The following is a 21,738-nucleotide window of genomic DNA, read 5'->3' as shown; positions in this document are numbered from 1 at the left end:
GACTTCTGTGAGGACACTTTGAACAGAGAATAAACAGGAAGGGAAAGGGAGAACACTGCAGCCAGAGGAAGAGAACTACATAGGTCTTGAGACAACAGTGTGACATATTCAGGGAACAGTAAAGAGCTTGTGGCCAGTATGGTGGTGGGGTGGAGGAAGAGTGATTAGAGAGGAAGTCAGAGATAGACGGGGAGCTAGATCATGCCAGGACAAGGACTTGTGATTGTATCATGTGATGCTGTAACTTGGGTGGGCTTTGAGCATTAGAATGACCTGCTCAAAGTACTGTGGCAAAGGATCCTTTATGCTGGTGAATGGAGAACAGACTAGGGATTGATAATGAAGCAGGGAGAGTTCATATGGGATGTACCAGGTGAGAGGCAGATGCTGCCCGTTTAACCAGCCATCATGAAATGAACAAAGGCTTTGTGGTATTTGTTATTTAGCATGTATTTATTGGGAGCCCAGTCTGTAATAAGCACTATATGAACACTGGGGATATAATGGTGAGTAAAAGACAGTCCATCTCTTCACAAAGCTAAGAATCTATAACTAATGCTAGTTAATATTCTGTGTTGAACTGTTTCAGGGGAAAACTGTTCTGAATTTACTCTTAAAAACCAAATCAGAAAAGAAAATATTTCTCTGTTCCTCTAACGGAGTACTTACTTACATAATGGCCACAAAGCAGTAAAATAATGAGGTTCCAAGTTGGGTAGGAGTTACTGTCATGCCTATGGCTTCTGAGAAATCAGTGCATTCTTGAGTTACCTGAAGGTGAACTATTTTATTATTTCATGTCCAGGAATAGAGATCTCAAGGTCTGCATTGTAGCTTTGAGGTGGACTGAAGGGGATTGAGAGCCTGTAGGTTGGTTTGTATCATAGTACTCTTGATCTTTATCATTGGCTCGTAGCTCTGATTACTAGAACTACACCTTCAGTCCATTAATCTCTAACTGAAGAAGTCAGTGTCCTTTATACCAAGTGAGTTAACTGGAATTAAACTGACTTGGGATGGGCATATTGCACCCAATAAAAATCTGGTAATTTTCTATTTTAGATCTTGCGAGCATGTATCACACCTATTATATAAAAGCAAGCAAATCATGTACTCTGCATCATTTAGTTCTCGGAACAACCAACTAAGGAAAGTACTGTCATGACCATTCATAAGGAAAATGAGACTCAGACATATTACGTATAATACCTGAGGGTGCAAAGCCAGGTAAACATTATATATCAGGGCTGCAATGCAAATTCTTGACTTCTGACACTGTACTTGTAAATACTACCTACCCTATCTTTACTCTCCAGTTACTACCATTTCAAAATAAAATAAGTTGTCTCCTGACTTTAATCCTTCCCATTCCTCTTTTCTTGTCCTCTCCCCACCCCCAGCTGTACTTAACCTCCTTCCTAATTTACTATGTCAAAGAGAAAGAATTTTTTTTTTTTTTGAGATGAAACTAATTTCCCAAAGTTTCAGGTCTACCAGCAGTATATGAGAATACTCACTTTATCATATTCTACAATAAGCAGGTAAATTACCTATTTATATTTCTGTTCTTATAACTGTATGCACTTTTTAGAAGGACATTAAATGTATGATTTTTTTAAGTCACTTTTGCTGCACTGAGGGTTGTAATTAAATATTAGACCAATCTAGTTGATAGGCAAAAGTATCTAGAGGTGGGGTGCCTGGGTGGCTCAGTCGGTTAAGCGTCCAACTTCAGCACAGGTCACGATCTCATGGTCTCTGGGTTCGAGCCCTGCATCAGGCTCTGTGCTGACAGCCTGGAGCCTGCTTAAGATTCTGTCTCCCTCTCTTTCTGACCCTCCCCCATTCATGCTCTGTCCCTCTCCATCTCTCAAAAATGAAAAATCGTTAAAAAAAAAAAAAGTATCTAGAAGTAATTCTGCTATATGTAAAAGTAATGTAGGCCCAGTGCATCCTCCACTTTAACTCCAAGGGTGCCTGAAGCTGCTCAAGTTTTTTGTTTTATTTCTTTTATATGAGGGAAAAGAAAAATAACTACTGGATTAGAACACGCAACTACTTAGGGATATACATAATTTGAGTTTGTTGATGTTGGCTCTGGAAGGGTGTTGCAAATCTTGATCTTCTAGGGGCCTGAAAAGGAATAATGAAAAAAGAATAACAATACCTTTAGTACTTAATGTAAGTACTTGAGGTCTGGCACAATATTTATCATTATCAAGTCCCTTTAATTTTGCCTTTTAACTTCAAGATAATGACAAATCTTTTAATATACTTGCTCCTGTATCCAGAAAGTTCTTGGGTATAACTCCAGTTTACCTGCATAATGCAATCAAGTTAAAACCAAGTAAGATAGGGAAGACAGGGAAACTTAGGTTTAAAAAGAAAATCACTCGGGGGCACCTGAGTAGCTCAGTCAGTTTTATCTCAAGGTTTGTGAGCTCAAACCCTGCACTGGGGAGCCTGCTTGGGATTCTCCCTCTCCCTCTGTCTCTCCCCCCTCCCTCAAAATAAACATTTAAAAAAGAAAAAAAAAAATCTCTTAAAATGGAATTTGGCCAATGCTTAAATTTGGATTTTAAACTTGTTATATGGATTTATGGCCTCTAAGGCACTTTTTATTCTTATCCTTAATTAGTGAAGTAATTCATGAACACATTTCCAGAAACAAAGTTGCCAGTGTCCTGCTCTTTCCTTCAGTGGAGTCATTTGTTTTCTTACTATGCACAATCACATTTCATCATCAGAACACATAAAGAATGTGTGTTCTTCAATTAAACTTTTAGAATATAGCTGCTCTTTTGTAGCATCCTAGAAAGGTTTGTAAAAATATGAAGCCATGGAGACAGAAATAAACTATCTTTGCTCCTTTTCCATATGGGCCAATATGAAGGAAAAAAGTGCTCTGGCTTATGAATTGGAAACATTTTTATTTCTAATTAAGTGACAGGTTAAGAGTATTTCTTAAATGCTTGCTCTTTTTACATTGTGAATCAAAGGGGATTTAAATGTGAAATTCTAAGTAGATGTGCTAGAAGACAATACAGGCCTAATGGTTAAGACCATGGATGGACTTTTAGTCTGACAGACCTGTGCTGGCATTCTGGATCACCATTTATTGGCTGTGTGACCTTGTGCAAGTTTCTTAACCTCTCCATATACTCCTTCACGTGTAAATGTGACTGACAGTACCTATATTTCATAAGGGGGGGTGGGGTGGGAGAAGATTTAAATCAATATGGAAATCAGTATGTTAAATGCTTATAACACAGTGCCTGGCACACAGCACTTGGTGGCAATTATTATAAAAACAAAACCTTAAGTAAAAATCATAAATATTAGTGTTATAAAAATTCAGTGATTAAACATTTCCTTTATGATGAAAAAAAAAAAGATTGCCAAAATCATGAAGCAGCTTAAAAATATGTAACTTTGTAAATATTACACATGAAGTTTCTTTCCGAAAGTAGCCCTAAGTTTGAGCTGGTTGTATTTTTGCTTTAAAATGTTTTGGTTACCACGAGACTTGACATTTAAAGGGGAGGAAAAAAAAAGGACTATTTGTCATGCATGTTCTAGCATATGCTAATGGTTTTGACAAAGTACACATAGATGTTAGAAAGAAAAAAAAAATCCCAATCGTTGCCATTTTCTCACAGTTGTAAATACAACTATGGATGACTGAAAACACATAGAACACTTCTATGGGTACTCACCACTCTAGTGAGTCACAGCACCAAACCATGCAAGTCTTGAGAATTCTTGTAGGCTTAGAATGTAGTAGAAATGCTAACTGTAGGGGATTTTATAATATTTTGGAAATATCTGCCAAACAAAACAAATTTGGCATTTGCCAGTTTTCCATAGGCATATTCTGGAATCCCACCCACAGAAACCACACTTGAGGCTGTGGCACTAGCGGTATCTGTGAGGTTAGTCACTACTCTCATAGTTGACCATACTTTAGGGATGTGATCACCTTGCTTTCTCACTGACCTTCACTTGGCAGCTCTTTCAGAAGTGTTTGTGCTGATTAACACTTAAGTGATTTAAATATCAAGTTAGCCATTTCTAACACACATAATAGTGTTTTAGTTGTTTTCTTGCTTCTGAAGCAGCCAACTTCCTTTTGGCTCTTTACTACTCATTATTGCCCTCAAAAATAGCTCTTCAATTGAAATTGTGGTTTCCTGGCCCATTCGGTTAATGTATTTCTCCCAAGTCTATAACCAAAAGACTGGTTACTACACACCATGTTTCAGAGCAGATGAAAAATCCTTATGTTTTCACTTAATCCTTCTACTAAACATTTGAAGCAGTCTCCATGCTAGCTGTCTCCCCTGCAGTCAGTATGTGAAGGAGCCTGATCCCCAAGACATAAACTTTAAGTTACCAGACACTTGTGCCTTATAGCTTCATCATTGAGATTTTCCAAGATAGGTGTAAAAAGCAAAGGATATTATTTCAGGGACTGGAAAAAAGCAATACGGCATTTTAAAGCAGAATGTGTAAAAGTGGAGCAATACTCAGTTTTATAGTTTTTTGTTTCTTTAACCTATCAACTGAGACATGCTTAATTTTTATGACTACATTTAACTGCCTTTACTGTAACCTTAAAAATATTAGTTCCTTTGTCCAGGGCTTAAAAATAATCAGGAAGAATTCTCAAGCAAATCTGGGTTTAAAAATATTTTGTCCTGTTCTTTTGTTCAGAATTCTTGGGAACTGGTACGGAGGAGAAGAGAACAGAAGATAAAATTCAGTTTACTTGCTAGAAAGAGCGTTCATTTTTTTCTTTACTGGTAAAGTAGGGAATAAGTGGCAAGGTATTTTCTCTACCACAACAGTAATTTTTGCTTTGAAGCTCATGAACCCAATGGTACATCTTCCCTGGGCAAGTTATTTAAAATGTTTTTGTTATTATCTCTCATGAAACCTGTATGTGTTTAGCCCTAAATGTTCACTCTTGTATCGTTTACTTAAGGAAACATATTCTAGTTGACTTAAGCCTTGGTCTATTTTGTTATTAAACTGAACAATTAAGTTTTGCATCAATTTGTATGTGCTATAGCTAATCTCAAACTAGCTCATTTTTTAGTCATCTCTAGAAATGGGGATTCCTCTTTCTAGATCTAATGTTATGTCCAAATGTTTCTGTCACAACATGGCTAAATGCAGGTCACCACTTAACTTTTGTGTTAGTTTGCTCACGAATGAAAGGCCAGTGTGGTTGAAGCATGTGTGAAGGGGTGGTAAGGCTGGTGTGAGAGGAGATGGGAGAGATGGGGGTCAGATAATATACAGTTTTATGAAGGTCATGATAAGGAGCTCAGATTTTATTCTAAGTGAGATGGGGAACCATCTAAATGAAACTGACATGATGTGTTAAATAAAATAAAATAAATCACGCTGGCTGCACCGGAGAAAAACCACAGGCGGCAGAACAGGAGGTAGACTAGAGGCTCTTCTAGTAATCCAAGCTATTGGCCCAGAGTAATTGTGGAAATGGAGAAGGGGACAGATTCAGGACATGTTTTACAGATAAAAATTTACAGGACTTAGTGACAGATTGAATATAGGCTCTAAGGAAAAGAGACATTCAGGGCATGCCAGGCCTGATCGGCAGTTCATGCCACTGCAATGGCTGCTTTAAGTCTATGCGATTCCTATTCTGATGGGTCATTGCCTTTGCTGTATTTGATGATCCAAGGTTTTGGAGAGAAACAAGGAAGAACAGATTTACAGGAGGAAAAGCAAAGTTCTGTCTATTTATAGAACACTTCCAGACTGATGGGATTTTAAAAGAGCATTCATGCAATTTTTCTAAAACATTATTCAAGTAATAATAATGCCAGAAACATTCTAGACAGAAAGGTTTCCATACTGTTTCAAATAACACACGTGAATCTCATCCCTCCTGTAACTTAACATCTATCCACTAACGAATTAGCAAAGTCGCTGTCATTTGACAAAACCTGGAGAGGCTTTCTATTAGGGTTTCTCAACCTCTGTGCTACTGGCATTTATATGGGATAAGCCTTTCTGTGAGGGGCTGTCCAGAGCATTGTGGGATGTTTAAGCAGCATCCCTGGCCTGCTAGATGCCAGCAGCACCATCTCCCATAAATGTCTACAGATGTCACCAAATGTCCCTTTGGGGGAAGAATCCTATCCAGTTAAAAACCAGTGGTTTACACTAAGCAAAATTTTATAGCATGGTGCGGACAGTAACAAAACAAACATTTATTACCACTTGTAAAACCCTTTTATGCTACCAGTACCGAGGACAAATTGGTTATTTTTTAAAAACCTGCTAAAGTTATAAACCATACAAATAAATGCCTCAAATTTAACTTTAAGTTACAGATAAAGCCACTGAACAGTTATTTGCTGTTGGGCCACGGTCTTGAGTAGGAGTCCACTGATTGGATTTCTAGGTTGTCATGGTACATGATGCATTTCCTACCATTTTTAGTGTCAGACATTTTAAAATGGGGCAAAATTGGATTCTGCTTTCATTCTTTTTATCAATACATAAATTTGTCCAATCTCTTACATTTCTCACCCATACTTCATATAATCTCATTTTGGCTGGCGAGGGGGTGGGGGAGCAACAGCTTTTATTATAAGGGTTCTTAATAGTCACCCTAGCTTGTCAAATAAAACCAGTCTTTTATACTCACAGTTCAAGAACTGCTGAATATTTCATTAAATTGCATAATTACCCTATGTGATACAACAGATTCAATGACCACTGCTCATACCTCTCTTTAGGCACACAGCTCATCTGGTGTGACAGAAGCACACGGTGCTATTAGAGAGCAGCCTCCTCCCAGTACACCAGGTCATGAGTAGTATTCCTATCCAGCCAGTTTTATCAGGGGGCGATTTGTACCAAACACTATGTAAATATTCTTGTGTTCTTTTAATCCACAATCCTAAGACACAGGTATGTTAATATTTTTGTTTTGAGAATACTGAAACATGGAGATGTATCTTGCACTAGGTTACAGAGCTAATAAATAAAATTTTTATGATGAAAACCCCCAGCATTCTCACGTGTGCTTTACCATTTCATCACAAGTCCAAGGCCAGGGGGGTTAGTTCTTTACAGAGCACTGGGCTCCAGTCTGGTGCACCATCACAAACTATACTGCTGAGTCTTGACCCATCATCTTCTTATAATTCCATCTCCTGGAACAATTCAGAGGACTAATAGGAAAGCTAAGTGACTCTGAAGTATCAAGTCCGTATATTTAGGGCTAACTCCAATACTGCCTGTATTAATTTCCTATTGCTGTGGTAACAAAGTACCATAAACTTAGTGACTTAATCTCCCCCTCCATCTTCCAAAGCCAGTAACATAGCATCTCCCTGACCATTCATCCAGTCACATCCTCCTGACTGTGAACTTTTCTGCCTCCCTCTTGCACTTTTATGGACCTCTGTAATTACGCTGGGCCCACCTGGCTAATGCAGGATAACCTCCCTATCTTAAGAAAATGAGGCTTAGAGCCTTGGGGCACAGCTCTGGACCAGTCCATTCCTGTTCAGTTATATTAACTGTATCATTTTCTGAAAAATGTGTGGCATTTTATAAGGAAACAAATTGTGAGGTGTTTCACTTCAGAATAAATACTAAATCATTGGTTCCATCTCCGTAACACAGTGAATTAAATAACACAAATCACATCTTAAAAGTCATTTATAAGAGGTATTGGCTATAGGAAGTTATTCCTTAGTTTATAATAGCAAGGAGATGGTCAATTAAATGTCAGTACAATTCTACAAAATCAGTAGGTTTGGCACAAATAATTCTTCCAGATACAATGATGGCCTTATAAATAAATTTAGTAATATCAGAACTTAACCTCTGATATTTTTAACCCTGTAGTTTAGCTTCTGTAATAGATGTTTCCAATGATACTTTTCTAGATAGCAGAGTTTCCTTTAGATTTTAGGCCATGTGTTACACAACTTTTGCCCTTGTTGTCTTTATTTTTAAAAATGAAATATCTGAGGACTCACATATGATAATAAAGTACAAGCAGAATATCCTATTACTTTTTGCTGAAGATCCAACAGGAATTTATTAGATCTTCAGCAAAAAGTAATAGGATATTAGATACACGAAGACAGAATATACATAAAATTGGTACTAAAAATCCAATGTTTAAAACTGTTGTAATGGTGTGAATTTCTGAGAGCAAAACCTGAGACAAGGAGTAAGATGCAGGGGATTTCTTGGGGAAATAACCTCAGGAAGCAAGAGTGAGGGAGTGGGGAAGAGTGAGGGAATGATAAATGAAGTGGGTCTTACTGAGCTAGTTACCTCTGTGGACGGCAGGGTCTCCATCCCCCAGAGTCCCTCTGAGGAGCCATGTGCTTCAGAATCATCCCTCTGAAGAAGACTGAGGCCTTTATCCACCAGATTACCTTCTCTAATGGTAACTAGAACCGTTTGATGGGCACTAAAATTTAAAGTTTGATATGAGAAATCAGTGATGACTGAATTGCTTATTAAAACCATCCTCCATGTAAATGGATCAAATGTATAATTACAGATACAGTGGAGTCCTTTATTTACTCTTTTAATAGTTTGATCTTTGAGCTTAATAGTTTTACTAGTTTGAGATGCATATAATCGGTCTCACCGAATTCCACAAAGTTTTAACACAGAAGCTTGTATTTGTTATAAAATGCATTTGATACTTGATTCTGTGGTAACCAAGTTCAAAACACTGAACAAAAAATAGTGTTATTAAAGCTTTCTTTTTAGGACTCCTCCTGAATGTACAATTTTAAATGACTAAAGGATGTTAAAGGGATTGATCGAACGATCATTCCCTTTATGGGTCATGTTCATCCAGACTATCCAGACAATGGCTTTATTTCTGATCTGCCTTCCAAGGTGAAGGCAGGTGAATCTATCTTTTGTTCCCTGAGATTTTTAAGTTTGTACCTATCGTATACACTTAATGGAAAACACCGAATTGAAAACAGTCACAGGGGTCACTGCCACTACTGACTCAACTTCAAAAGCTGCTGTATGTAAGACTGCTAATTTCTTTAAAATCAAGTACACATGAATTCCAAAAAGAGCTATTAATAAACCTTCGTGATTTCTAAAGGTAGTAACTTCAAATAAGAAATTAAAAGGGCAGCAGTATTAATAAACACCATTTAGTGAATACCTATGTGCCTGGCCTTTTGCTCACTCACAAACCTGCAAGGTAGACAGAATCTCTTTACAGATAAAAGAACTGGATATCAAAGACTAACCTGCCAAGCATCACAAAGCTAGTAAATCTTGGAAAGGAGATTTGAAGCTTAGTGTCTCATTCCAAATGTTTTTCCACTAACATATTAAAAAAAACACTTGAGTATGTTCTGTTTCCATTTTTACTTTAAAAATTACCCAGACTTTAAGAAATCTAAAGAGTAAAATTTTGTTGTCTTTGTGTATTTCAAAACTCGCATTTGAATAGTCCTGTGAAACACTACTACAATGATGATTCTTTTAAAAATAATCTTTTCCAAAGTTAAGGTAAACAAACTTGACATCCATTTTTAATTTCTTATTTTAGGTAAAAGGTTAATTATTTAAATTAAAACTTCAGGTTCCTGAACTTAAAGCAGCTCCCTGATCTGACAGGAAACAAGACAAAGGTATCATTTACAAATCAAAAGGTCAATCAAAAGACATTTAAAATAACTGAGGAAGACCTCACTTTAAGAATTTGAAAGTTCTCTACCTCTTTTCATTAATTTTATTTACTACTGTCTGTCATAGGAGATGAATATGATGTATGTGCCATTTGTTTGGATGAATATGAAGATGGCGACAAGCTCAGAATCCTTCCTTGTTCCCATGGTATGAATAATTATATGCTGCTTTGAGTTTACACGTAATTTGTATTTAGGCTCAGTATTCGAGGAGGAGACAAAAGAGTTATTGGTACACTATAGGCCAAGTCTTTTAGTAATTAGTGGTGTCATTAAAGGATGGAGGTAGATTTATAAAAATTCACAAACTTTTCTTCTCTTGTCCATACATGATACTTATAGATCAGAAGAACGTGAATAAACATGGCAAGAAATTAAAAATGTAATGTTCTCAACCACAGTATACTATCTAAAAGATGTGTATTTTGCTTTAACAGCTTATCACTGCAAGTGTGTAGACCCCTGGCTAACTAAAACCAAAAAAACCTGTCCAGTCTGCAAGCAAAAAGTTGTTCCTTCTCAAGGCGACTCAGACTCTGACACAGACAGCAGTCAAGAAGAAAATGAAGTGTCAGAACGTACCCCTTTACTTAGACCTTTGGCATCTGTCAGCACCCAGTCATTTGGGGCCTTGTCGGAATCCCGCTCACATCAGAACATGACGGAATCTTCAGACTATGAAGAGGATGACAACGAAGATACCGACAGCAGTGATGCAGAAAACGAAATTAATGCACATAGTGTTGTAGTCCAGCTGCAGCCTAATGGTGAACGAGATTACAACATAGCAAATACTGTTTGACCTTCAGAGGGTGATTGGGTTATTTCCTAATAAATGTTTATTTAGGTATATAATTTTTTTGCTCCCTTCAGAGATTCCTGTAGAAATAACTTATTTTTTAGTATTCTATCAGATTACTGAAGGTTTTTTTGATCTGGTATTTATCTGCAGGAGTATACTTCATTTCACTGATAACTAGTAATAGACTGGTGCCGTAACTCAACCATCAAATCAACTCTTCTTTTGGAATGAACTATAGCCAAAACATTTAAAAAAAAAAAAATTCCTCCGTATAGCTTGCGGTTAAGACCTAGATCACAGTATGCAAATGTTTCGTGTTTTACACACAAGGTCAATGCTGTGGCCACCTAGCATGAGCTAATAAGCAACTTCCACTTGCATAAAGTTTACCTAGAGTTGTTGAGTTGGAATATATTTGTTTTTGTATTTTCCCAAATTACCATCACTCATAGGGGTAACAATTTAGTATTTTTCCTTCTATCAGCGCCACAAAGAAACTCAATGCTGTCTTTTTTTCTTTCTATTCCCAAGTAGTCTTATCCTGACAGGAATGGTCTGTACTAGTGCAGATTTCATAGGTTTGTTCCCCCCCCCCCCCCGCCAAGGTTTTAAATACTATAGTGTTATGTATGAATTTGATTCATCAGCTAAAGTAACATGTCTCTGGACTTGACTTACTGAATTTCAGTATCCTTAAGGGTTTTGTGTTATGATCAAAAAAGAAAATGCTGTATAAAAATACCAAACTTCAGCAACTGTTAATACTCTGTTAATACAGATCATACCTCTTAACAAAGAGCATCTTATGCTAATTAGCCCTGCTAAACTATGTACAGAGGAAATTGTTCAAGTATTGGATTTGAAAATAATTGCTTATGTTTAACAGAACTAATGATGTATTTAAATAATGTATTATGAAAAGCTAAATTATATTATACATCACTGTAACTATGTAGAAAATATAGACTTAAGTATAATCAAAATGCTAAGAATTTTTATATGGCCTTGTATGAAGGGAGTTTGAATGTTAATAAACACGTTTTCCACTTTAAGAAATGGCAAATATTTGTTCTGTAATATTACCCACATTAGCCTTATTTATATGCACAGTGCTACAAAGGCATAATAATTAAGGTAATTTAGGTCAGATAAAACCACCACCTTAGAATTCTATACAAGGTAACTGCTCACAACCAATTGGGGACACCCCCCCAAAAGTTAAAACTGCCGCCAAAATTCATTCCAATAATAGTGTACATTATGGTACATTATTGTAATTATGGTACATCCTTACAGTAGACTTCTATACAGCCTTGAAATAATAAATATCTGGATCAAGCTATATTGACATGAAAAATTTTTAGTCAACAAAACGTATCAGAAAATACTAAGGATACAATGTATAGGAGTCTAATGTGAGAAAAAAATTAAGTTTAAAAGAAATGTAACACAACTGGGGAAATTTTACTTTCTGAACTTCTTTTTGAAAAAATAATTTAAAAAATAGTCATTTCCACATAGGAAAATAAAAGGCTGAATTCGGTATCCACCGACACCAGGTCATCTCACCCCCAACCTCCTTTTACACACAGGCCTGAGACGTCGGTTTATTATAGTAGTGAAGCAGAGCTTTGGAATTTGATGTACTTGCACAGTCCAGACCTTTCCAAACCTGTTTGGTCATTTGTACAATTTCGTTGAACCTAAGTTAGGGTATGAAGACAGAACACTGCACTCAGTATCTGCCACATGAATACAAAATAGATTTTATAATTTTTAAGGTAAATAATAAAAATATACCTAAAACCGTTTTTAAAAGGGAAAGTTAAAAGTGACTATAACATGTGCTATTAAATGTATCCCTTCAGTCCTTAAACTACAGATCCAAGACTTGGTTCCTTTAAACTTAAGTCTTGGGAGTTTTTCTGAGGAAAAATTGCCCTCCTTTTTAAAATCTCCAACTGTTACTTTTAGTGGTCAAAAAAAAAAAAAAATTATAAAGTGTCAATTAACAACTGTCTAGGATTGTTACTAGTTTTCTTAATATTAACTGAAACTTCTCATAATTTCTTCTTGGTGGAACTATATAGCTTCTTAAATAAGACATTAAATAAAATTAAATCTAATTTCTATTAAAAAATACTTTCCTAATTTAAAACTTTTCTGATTGTATGAAAGTATAGTTACATGGAAACTTACCCCAGAGATGAATTTATCTTGATATTTTGCCTTCAGAAATACCTATGTAAAATACATGTATACATTATACACTGTATGTGTTTACACTGTATGCAACATGTTTATTACCTCATTATTGAACATTTATCGGTGAGCATTTTCTCATGTTATTCAATGACTGACTGTTTTATTCTCTGGACATAGAATAATTTATTCAACCCATCACTCTGAAAGTTAAATCTTGCAGTTTTCCAAGTTTAGTTATTTTAAGTAATTTGGTGTGATGGGCATTCTGGTATACAAATTTGTATAGCCCCATTTTCTTAGGCTAAGTTCCTAGAAGTATAAAGATACATGTATACATTTTCGTAAGTGTTTTTTGTGGGTAGGGGCCAATGGCTAGTTTCATCATTTACTATTTTAGCGATACAGCTGCCCTCTCTCATTTTCTACTCCCCTGCCAACACCAACACACACATCCCTTCAACCTACTTATAGGTTCATTAAGGGTTTCACAGTTTTGGTCACTGCTTTCTAAATAGTTACCCTAACAGTTCTTTACAGTGTTATTACTTTTATAGTATATTATTACTGTAAAATATCAAATCATCACAACCCAACCACCCAATTTTCTTTTGACCCATCTTTTGTTCATAACTGGGATCTTAACAGGTGAAGAAATTGAAGTTTTTTATTTTCAATTTCAAGACATGCCCAACTACCAAAGTAGCCCCAAACTCCTTATCTTCCATACTTTTATTTCCCTGTATATACTAATTCAGAACTAATGCCCAACACTATCAAAAGAATTTTTAATTATGAACAGTATATTTTAAGTAACGCAGAAATTCCCATTACCTAACCCATTTCTCAAAGGGTAGCATACAGGCCATTTAAAATCAATCAGACTGACCTGGCAATTATTTCTAAAGGGACTTCCAGAGCCCAGAATCTGCATTACAACCAGCTCCCCAGTTTTCCTTAGACCCCCCAACTTTTGAGCATTCCTGCTCTGAGCTTGACAGTTCATAACCAGTATTAAACATTTGCTAAAACTTGAATACATCCCAGGGACCTTATGACCTATAAAATTAAACATGACCACAGGTCACTCCAAAGCCAGACACTGCAGGAATATCCCAATTATCTTACATGCTGCCTAAGGAAGGTCTTGTCTTATGGGAGTCCCAGCTGCTTGACTTCAGCAATGCCAATAGAGCTTTCAAAGCTAAATAAGTCACATGACAGTTCAACACAGAAGAATCCACAATGCAGAAACCCTTCTTGGCACTGGGCTCCTTATTGCTCACTAGATTTCACATCTAGAGACCAGCAACAAGAAAAAAAAATATTTAATTTCTAGTAGGCAAGTCAATTTTCCTCTCACAAACCCAAAGATGGCTAAAAGCCTTTAAAAACAAAACAAAAAAAACAGATAAAAGCCCATTAAGAAGAAATTCCCAGGCACTCATTTTATCTCTAATAAATAGTACAGGATATGGAATGCTTAGGCCATAAGCTCAATTTTAAGACTTTATGCTTGTAACAGAGCCTGGCCTATTCTGTATATTCCAATGTGTCAAAAATCAACTGTAACAATAAGACAACAATTTACATAAACAACAGGAGTCTAGAATATTTGGTTGGAATAAATTTATTTCATCTGTCTGTAAACAAGGTGTTTAATAGTTATGGCATTTTTTTAAATGCATATTAAATCAGATGAGTTAGACTGTATCCCAGATGTAACAAAGTGCAGGGAAAGAAATGGACAAATCAGCAACAAGATTTGTTTTTAAATCTGTACATTATCCACAAGGCCCAAACAATAGAAGCAAATACTAGAATGTCCCTAAAGTAGTGCCATTCGAAAGAAACCTTTAATAGGTCAGTTAAAATCCATCTCACAATAGCAACAGTTCATTTTAACAATAGTATGGCACAGAACACATATGAAAAAAATTTATCACAAGACAGCCAAGTCCACAATAATGCAACTTCATATAAAAACTCAAGCTGCAAATAAAAATTGGTCCTATGAAGAACAAACTGGACACACTCCAGATGGTTATGTTGGGATACCTAATGTCCATAATGGCAGCCTTTTACAATTTTACTAAAGAATAGAGCTGGTGTGCAAAGAAAAAGAAACAAAAATCTGAGCTATTGCAATGATGGAATGTCCCTGGGGATTCGATCTGTATGGTTACTGTAAGGTCGTGGGAGGAAGTGCCTTTTGCTCTTGTTTTGCAGTTGCACTCTTCATATAGCTTGTAGACAAAAGGTCTGTCTCTACTCAAGTGCAACAACAATACTAAAAGCAAACTACTGCAGCTTTCAATAGCTCATCAACAAAAGGGATATTACTTGGTTAAATAAACCAGGCAATGCATAAAAGATGGAAGCAAACCAAATACCTATGTGCAAAGGGAGAAGGGTGGGAAAAGAGGAGTGAAGGAAAGATGCATGCACTTTTTCCTCCCAACCATGCGCTACAAAAGAAAGACTAAATGAGCTAAGTAAATGCTCAAAGTGCTGAAAAGACATTGATCAAATTAGAGATTGTACAACCGGCACCTTGCTTAATATTAACTTATTTTAGTTATCAATATCCCATTAATTGCTAAGACAAAGTGATGCCCAACTTGGCATGCCCCCTCCCCCCGAATTTCAAGGTATCATGCAAATCATTATTGTGCTGCAATTATGTTGCCAGATAAGGGTTGGTTACATACAGTGGTTAACATACAAATGATCCATTGGGTAAACAGGAATCGCGACATTAGAAAATAGGTAAAGAAAAATTAGCTACCATCTACAGTCTGGTAGCACTGTGACCATAATTGGGGTGGTGATGAAGACAGTTGCTAGGTAGATGGGGAGAGGCTGCTTACACATCAGACCTCCTCAGGTATAAAGCGAGTTCATATGCTTTCTTGTTAAGTGTGCCTCCGTGGACACCTTCCTTTCCCATGACTATAACCAATGCTGGAGTACACAGGGAAACAAAACAAAAGTGAACAGAATTATTTAAGGGGGGGGAGGGCAGAAAGAAAGACACCTTTCCCCACCAACAGAGGGATACAAAGGAGACACAGGTTCATACCCCATCACCCTGCATTGCTAATAAAATTTCCAGAATTAAGACTCAAGCTTACAGCTAGGAAAGTTTAAGAGCAATTTTACCCTAATACTTAACAGTCTGCCTAGCAGCTAGAACCCAGAGTCTCTCAAGTATTTTGCCATTGAGTATGCCTTCTTATTCAATCCGCCTCCATGGACCCCTTCTTTTCCCATTACAAAGACCAAGACTGAAAGAGAAAGAAGAAAAGTGTTTCAAAAGAAGTGTTAATCAAGAGAGTCACATAAGTTTTAGCAGACAGAACCCCGATTAATAAGTTAACATTAAGTTAGTTTTCCGTGAACTGTCAGGCACTGAAGTCATCTAGGTCTCCAAAAAGGATAACTTTCAAACTAGTAATACGCTAAAAACACTGTTAACTGCATCTTGGAAGTCCAATCAGTGCAGCTCCAGTGCTCTATAAAAATACTTTTACACTAAGAAAAAAAAATGTGTGATCATTTATATTCTATTTTAGGGCAAAAAACTTCTAGTTAGTATGGCAAATTATCAGAACGGCCCCCAAAATGTAAACTTACAAAACTCAGGTGATTATTTACAAAATTCTCCCCAACTTTAACAGGCTTCATTAAATACAAACCATTAAGTCTTACCACTGAGACTCAATGTGTCTATTACTTCCAGAGGAAAACCAAAACCAAATTTTAAATAGCATTTTCAAAGCCATTCAGAAAAGACCAAGTAAAAAATACTTAAGCTTGTGCTTACTGATATGCTCATTATGCTTTGCTTTTGAGTTGAAAATCCTAGAACAGGTTTACTATTTCCAACAACAGGTTCTTCTATGATGCAATTCAGAGGTCTATCGCCAAAATACATGCAGAAGTCAGATTTTATACTTGCTACCACTAGATGTCAGTAGTGCTGTAGAGTATAAAAATCTTATTCTGGTTTTATGTCACATGGTTAATACTTCTTTTTAACGTATTTATCTGAAGTCAACTAATGTTTAGAGATTTGTCTACTACTTCAGTTATCTAATTTTCCTACAGAAAGATACTTTAAGTGTCAACTCACACGAAAACAAGAGTAACCTTTAGGATAATCACAAGGAGTTGGTAGAACCACTGGGGCAAATAATAGCTACTCAGAGTAGCTTCAAGTTCATTCACATGGTAGATTTGGTTTTAAAATCAGCTGTGCCAATTCTATCTGAGGCTACACAGCCCTCTTAATTTACAAAATATTTACACAGGTTAATACATTTAAATGTATTTGTAAATCAACTACATGTCATAGTAAACCTCAATTTTGGAAGTTTTTTCCAAAAACATAGTGAGACATAGTGAAACAAGAATTTCTGCAACGTTGAAAACAGTCAGGAAGCACCAGAACTTCTGGACTAAGTGTATAAATGAAATATAATTTCCTACTTTTCAAATTTAAATCAGACATGCTCTGTCTTTGAAAATATTCTAGTAAATAGGCAGCTTACTACAAAACCTCATTCTAATTATTTTGCTCTTCCCCAGCAATGTTTCAAATAGAAACATGAGCAAATGTTCATTTTTCCTTTTTTATGCTGAGCAGTGAATAATTAAAATGCAAGAAAAGAAAGAGATGCAAAGGTGAAAGACTAAAAAGCACTGAAGTAACCAAACAATATGAACAGTTTAACAATCTGGATGTGCCGTAAGATTATCATTCGACATGTGAAGCAGTTTAAAAGGCAAATTTGGATTTTCAGTTTACTAAAGCTGAAACTGAAGAGTTGATGTGAATGTTCTATTTTAAAGTCAGGATCTCAGAGGCTGAGCTGTATATGCAGCTGCTGTAGAGTAGGTAAGTCTAAAAGCAAGGGAGTGCCTCCCTTCAGTGCTGGGCAGTTCACAAAAACCACCTTAATAGCCATTATGGACTAACACTTTTATTCAAAATGTTAAGAAAACTGCTTAATAAGTTGTAGCGTGCAAATTTTAACCAAAAGAGTACTGTGCTTACCTCTACCAGCTCTGCCGACAGCAACGTTGTATGTTGGCTCCCCACCTTGACTCTTTGTCCGGATGTCCATTGTGCAGTCACCATCGACGTATAGGCTATCTCTGATCACTGAGCACTTCTTTGCGCCAAGAGTCAAACCGTTGGTAAAGAAACCTTCCCGGTCTTTTCCTACAATCATATCTATTTCTACTGGCTGCCCCCGCCAATGGGAAAAAAGGAAAAAAAAAAAAAAGAAAAAAAAAAGAAAAAAAACACATGAAATTGTAATCAATTCCTTTTAGGCCTCCATTTGGTGGAAAAACTTTGCCAAGGTTGTACTACTACTATACTACAAGACATTCACATCTCACTAATGTAAAATCAAGTTTGTCTTTTCTAAAGAATTACTTAATCCTATAGGACTACATGTTTTGTAACAGTTAAATTTCACAGTTAACAGCGTACCAACTAAAGACCAGTCGATGCAAAGAGAATCTATGTAACTGGCAGCTGACACCAGATAAACTGTAAACTTGAGATTTATAAACTGTTTCAAAGTCAGATGGTACCTAAAATAGTTATGTAATGGTAAAAATTCACCTATAAACTTTTAACAACTGCCTGTCAATCATATTCAGTCACATTACAGTTATGCTGCATCAAACTTAAAAGTTGCTTGGAAGCCTCTTGAAAAAATGCCCATGCGTAACAGACCTTCCTACTCTGCTTTAAATGACTTGAAATATCCCCGCTCCCCGCCCCCCCCCCCCCCCATAGTATGAACTTCAAACCTTGGACCTCAGCGCATTGACAAATTCATATTTCCCTCTTTATTTTTCTAACCACTCTCCTTTTCCTCTGCAACTTCCCTTCCCCTCCCACCTCAGTAATCAGTTTTCTTGCTGGGCAAATGCAAAGAGGATTTTGCTGGTAGCACTGCAGTAGGTAATGGTTTTAAAAAAGAGAGAGAAAATGGAGGGAGACTGGGAAAGAAACTGAGGTAGCCACCAGAACCGGAAAGGAGAAAACGTGCATGCTAACATTCCATGAATAAGAAGGAAGGCGTCGCCCCCATCAGAACTGCAGAGTCATAGCAGGCCCCAGCCATTTCCAAGCACACTCCCGCAATCTTCCCAGCCAGGCAGCGGGAACTCACACACAAAGACAAGAGGACTGCAGAAAAAAAGTTGATCACCAGACAGATGGCAATTCTCCATGAGAACTGTGGTCCACTGCGGTTATAGGAGACCTTAGAGTATTAGCATCAAGGACGGAGTTCTACCCAGATCTTGAACCATGTTAAGTAGTACAGAATAATTAGCAGCACCTATAATAGGGAGCCTGAATTTTGGCGTTTGAGGGGAGGGGAGCGTGGAGCTAAGAAATTAAGGGAATACCCCTGTATTTGTCACAACCGTCACAATTTTAAAAAGACCCTTGTGCGGAAAGCACAAATAAAGCAGCACTGGAGGTTTAGTAACATTTCCCAAACATGTGGCAACCAAGTCAAAGCCATCAAGTCACAAGAAAACCAGGCACTGTGAAGCATAATCTGCATTAGTTCCTTTACTACCTTCACTAAAGAGGGAGGGACTTGGAGAAGTGAAGTGTCCCCTCGGCGTTCACAGATTATTGAAAGCCCCATAGAGCCCCCCCCCCTTTTTTTAGAGCTATGTTGCGTAATTGGGGATAACGGTGTATCAATGAATCTCCATAGGAGGAGGAGAGAAATCAATGGCAGTTCGCCATCTTGGAGAATTAAAAAAAAAAAAAATCCTATGGAACCAGAGCTGAAGTCGAGATTCACGAATCCACCTACGCTGTCGGCGTACATTTCTCTCAAGCCCCAGAGGCCTGGACACCGGCAAACCTACGCAAAGTCGCTGCGAGGATCCCGAGGGCCGGGCAGCCGCCGCCTCCCACAGCCCGCGGCGCGGGCGGAGCGCTGTCCGCGGAGCAAGGGGCAGCCCGGCTGCCGGAGGACCCCCGCCCGGGCCCCGCGCGCTCCGGCCCCGCATCTCCAGCCCCCGCTTCCACCCCGGAACGTGCAAAGCAAACCTCAGGGCTTGCAAGGGACCAAAGAGAGCCGCACGAGGGGAAAAAAGCCGCCCCCCCCCCGCCCCAACCGGTGCGCGCCCCCTCCCCCAGCTTCACGGACAGGCACTGGGAACGCAGGGGGCGCCTAAGCAGTCAGGGAGCCCGGGAGCCGGGAGGCCAGGCCGCCGCCCCCGCCGGTCAGCGCAGCCCCGGGAGAGGGGGCGTCCCCGGGCCTCGGCCTCCCCGCCCGCCCGGCAGCCGCATCCTCGGCGCCGGCCGCCCACCACACCTGCCGGCGCGGCCGTCCGTGGCCCCACAGCCGGCCGGCCCCGCTCGGGTCCGGGAATGGGAACGGGAACCCGGACCGCCACCGGTCCTCACCGTAATGCTCTGGAAGACGCCCCCGGCCGTGGCTGCCCAGACGTATTTGGCGTCGCAGTAGCCGACAATGGCGGCCTCCTGGCAGCAGCCATCGCACATCAGGTTATCCACGTAGCTCTGCCAACCGGCCATCTTCGAGCCCTTCGCACTGCAGCGGGGACGGCGAGGAGCAGCAGGCGCAGCGGCGGCGGCAGCGGGCGGCGGCGGCGGCGCGGGGGGAGGCGGGGCGGGGGCGGGGAGGAGGCGGCTCTGCGCAGGCACCGACCGCCCCCCTCCCCGAGGAGCTGCGGAGGGAGGACGCGGGGACGACGGTGAGGGACAAGCCGCGGAGCGCGCCCGGCCTGCCTGCCCGCCCGCCCGCAGCCGCGGGGCCGACTAACCAGCGGCGGGAGGCTGCGGAGCGGCAGTGCCGGCGACGACGGTGTCCGCGGCCGCTGCTCCTCACCGCGGCACCTTTCAGTCCTCCGCGGCCACGGTGGGGCGGGCGTGCGCGCGCTCGTGCGTGCGATCCTTCCGCGGCGCCCCGACTCGAAGGGTCCCGGGAAGGGAGGGGGAGGCTGAGGCGGGGGCGCGGAGGGATACCGCTCCGGGACAATCACGGCCGCCACGTGCGGCGGTGAGGTCGGGATGCTGTGGGGTCGCTGGCGGTGATGCCGTAGGCCCGCGGAGAGGGCGGCTCCTCCGTCGCGTTCGGCACCTCAGGGACAGGGGCGTCTGGGACGCCTCCAGTTCCCGCTGCTGGGCCACGGTGCGCCTGTCTTCTGCGTCCGGTGGCTGGGGATGCGGAATTTTGAGCTCGGTGTTGGATTGCGGAGTTGCCCTGGTGATGGGATGTGGAGTGTTTACTCCTGTTCGTGTTGGGGGTGGCAGTGGCAAGGTCGCCCACGCTCGTCTCGGGCGTCCTCAATAGGATCCTCTTCCTTGGAGCCCCCTGCCCTTTGGCCATACTGGCAGCCGCGCGGGCGCGCCCCGGCAACCTGAAATCTGAGCTGCCGTTTGTGGCTTTCACGAACATTTCTGAGCTTTGCCAGTCTTTCATTGTTGCCGCTTTGGGGGTACCAGGGCCTCACATTCTGTGGATTCTTTGACAGTAAGAACTCCCTTAAGGCTGCTAATCACGTGTGGGTAAATTGCTCGTAAATTCCGAACAAGTAGCGACCTATGTAAACTATTGGTTAACTGGGAAAGTTATTGGTGGGTCAAAGAAATCGCTGAAAATAGAATTTAAAAACTCTAAGAAAGGGTTCCCTGGATGAATATGGTAATATTTTTGCTATCCAAGGGTAAAATAATTGCAGCACCCAGATCTAAGAATAGGTTGTGTTTACAAGGTAGAGTCCCAGTGATTCTCTCATCTCTTTAGTAACCTCTGGGTGCTTTGACTGAACGAGGAATTAGGAGACGCCTTATAATAATTTTAATTTCAGGTGAACAAAAACGATCTGCCAATCGAGGCAAAGAAGAAAGCTCATTTAAGACGTTGAAAAGTTGATTTTCAAATTTAAGGTTAACGCATAAGGGCACGATTTGTGGACACAGCTGTAGCTCATGAA

General features: G+C 39.6%; 2 protein-coding genes across 10 annotated transcripts in view; one reads left to right on the top strand and one right to left on the bottom strand.

The window, feature by feature from the left end:
- RNF13 (ring finger protein 13) overlaps positions 1-11,579 on the top strand; it is a 165,891-nt gene extending 154,312 nt beyond the window's left edge. For all 6 annotated transcript variants that reach the window (XM_043595143.1, XM_043595140.1, XM_043595141.1 and 3 more), the window contains 2 exons: positions 9,793-9,873; positions 10,163-11,579. In XM_043595143.1, coding sequence (XP_043451078.1) covers positions 9,793-9,873; positions 10,163-10,527 — 446 coding nt within the window. In that variant the 3' untranslated portion in view covers positions 10,528-11,579. The remainder of the gene's footprint in view (positions 1-9,792; positions 9,874-10,162) is intronic.
- PFN2 (profilin 2) lies at positions 430-20,674 on the bottom strand. 4 transcript variants are annotated; one of them, XM_043595152.1, is made up of 4 exons: positions 20,186-20,670; positions 17,789-17,981; positions 12,727-12,768; positions 430-2,133 (listed from the first exon to the last, which is right to left on the bottom strand). In XM_043595152.1, the coding sequence occupies exons 1-3, from the start codon at positions 20,315-20,317 to the stop codon at positions 12,740-12,742; spliced, it is 354 nt and encodes a 117-aa protein (XP_043451087.1). In that variant the 5' UTR covers positions 20,318-20,670; the 3' UTR covers positions 430-2,133; positions 12,727-12,739. The 4 variants fall into 4 exon arrangements, with proteins under 4 accessions (XP_043451087.1, XP_043451086.1, XP_043451084.1 ...); XM_043595151.1 differs by lacking the exon at positions 430-2,133 and adding an exon at positions 10,162-10,486; XM_043595149.1 differs by lacking the exons at positions 430-2,133; positions 12,727-12,768 and adding an exon at positions 14,344-16,016 and having other exon boundaries at positions 20,186-20,674.
- Between the last annotated feature and the right edge of the window lie 1,064 nt (positions 20,675-21,738).

Source organism: Prionailurus bengalensis, chromosome C2, assembly GCF_016509475.1.
Source record: "Prionailurus bengalensis isolate Pbe53 chromosome C2, Fcat_Pben_1.1_paternal_pri, whole genome shotgun sequence".
NCBI lineage: Eukaryota > Metazoa > Chordata > Mammalia > Carnivora > Felidae > Prionailurus > Prionailurus bengalensis.
Note: the sequence above shows the minus strand (reverse complement) of the source record. Positions and strands in the feature narration are given on the sequence as shown.

Excerpts from the sequence above, each read along its gene's own strand:
- PFN2 (XM_043595149.1), bottom strand. The coding sequence starts at position 20,317 with ATGGCCGGTTGGCAGAGCTACGTGGATAACCTGATGTGCGATGGCTGC. Across the intron at positions 17,982-20,185 it reads GCGTCTTCCAGAGCATTACG|CCAGTAGAAATAGATATGAT; the intron begins GTGAGGACCGGT and ends TGGCGGGGGCAG. Across the intron at positions 16,017-17,788 it reads TGTCGGCAGAGCTGGTAGAG|TCTTGGTCTTTGTAATGGGA; the intron begins GTAAGCACAGTA and ends TTTCTCTTTCAG.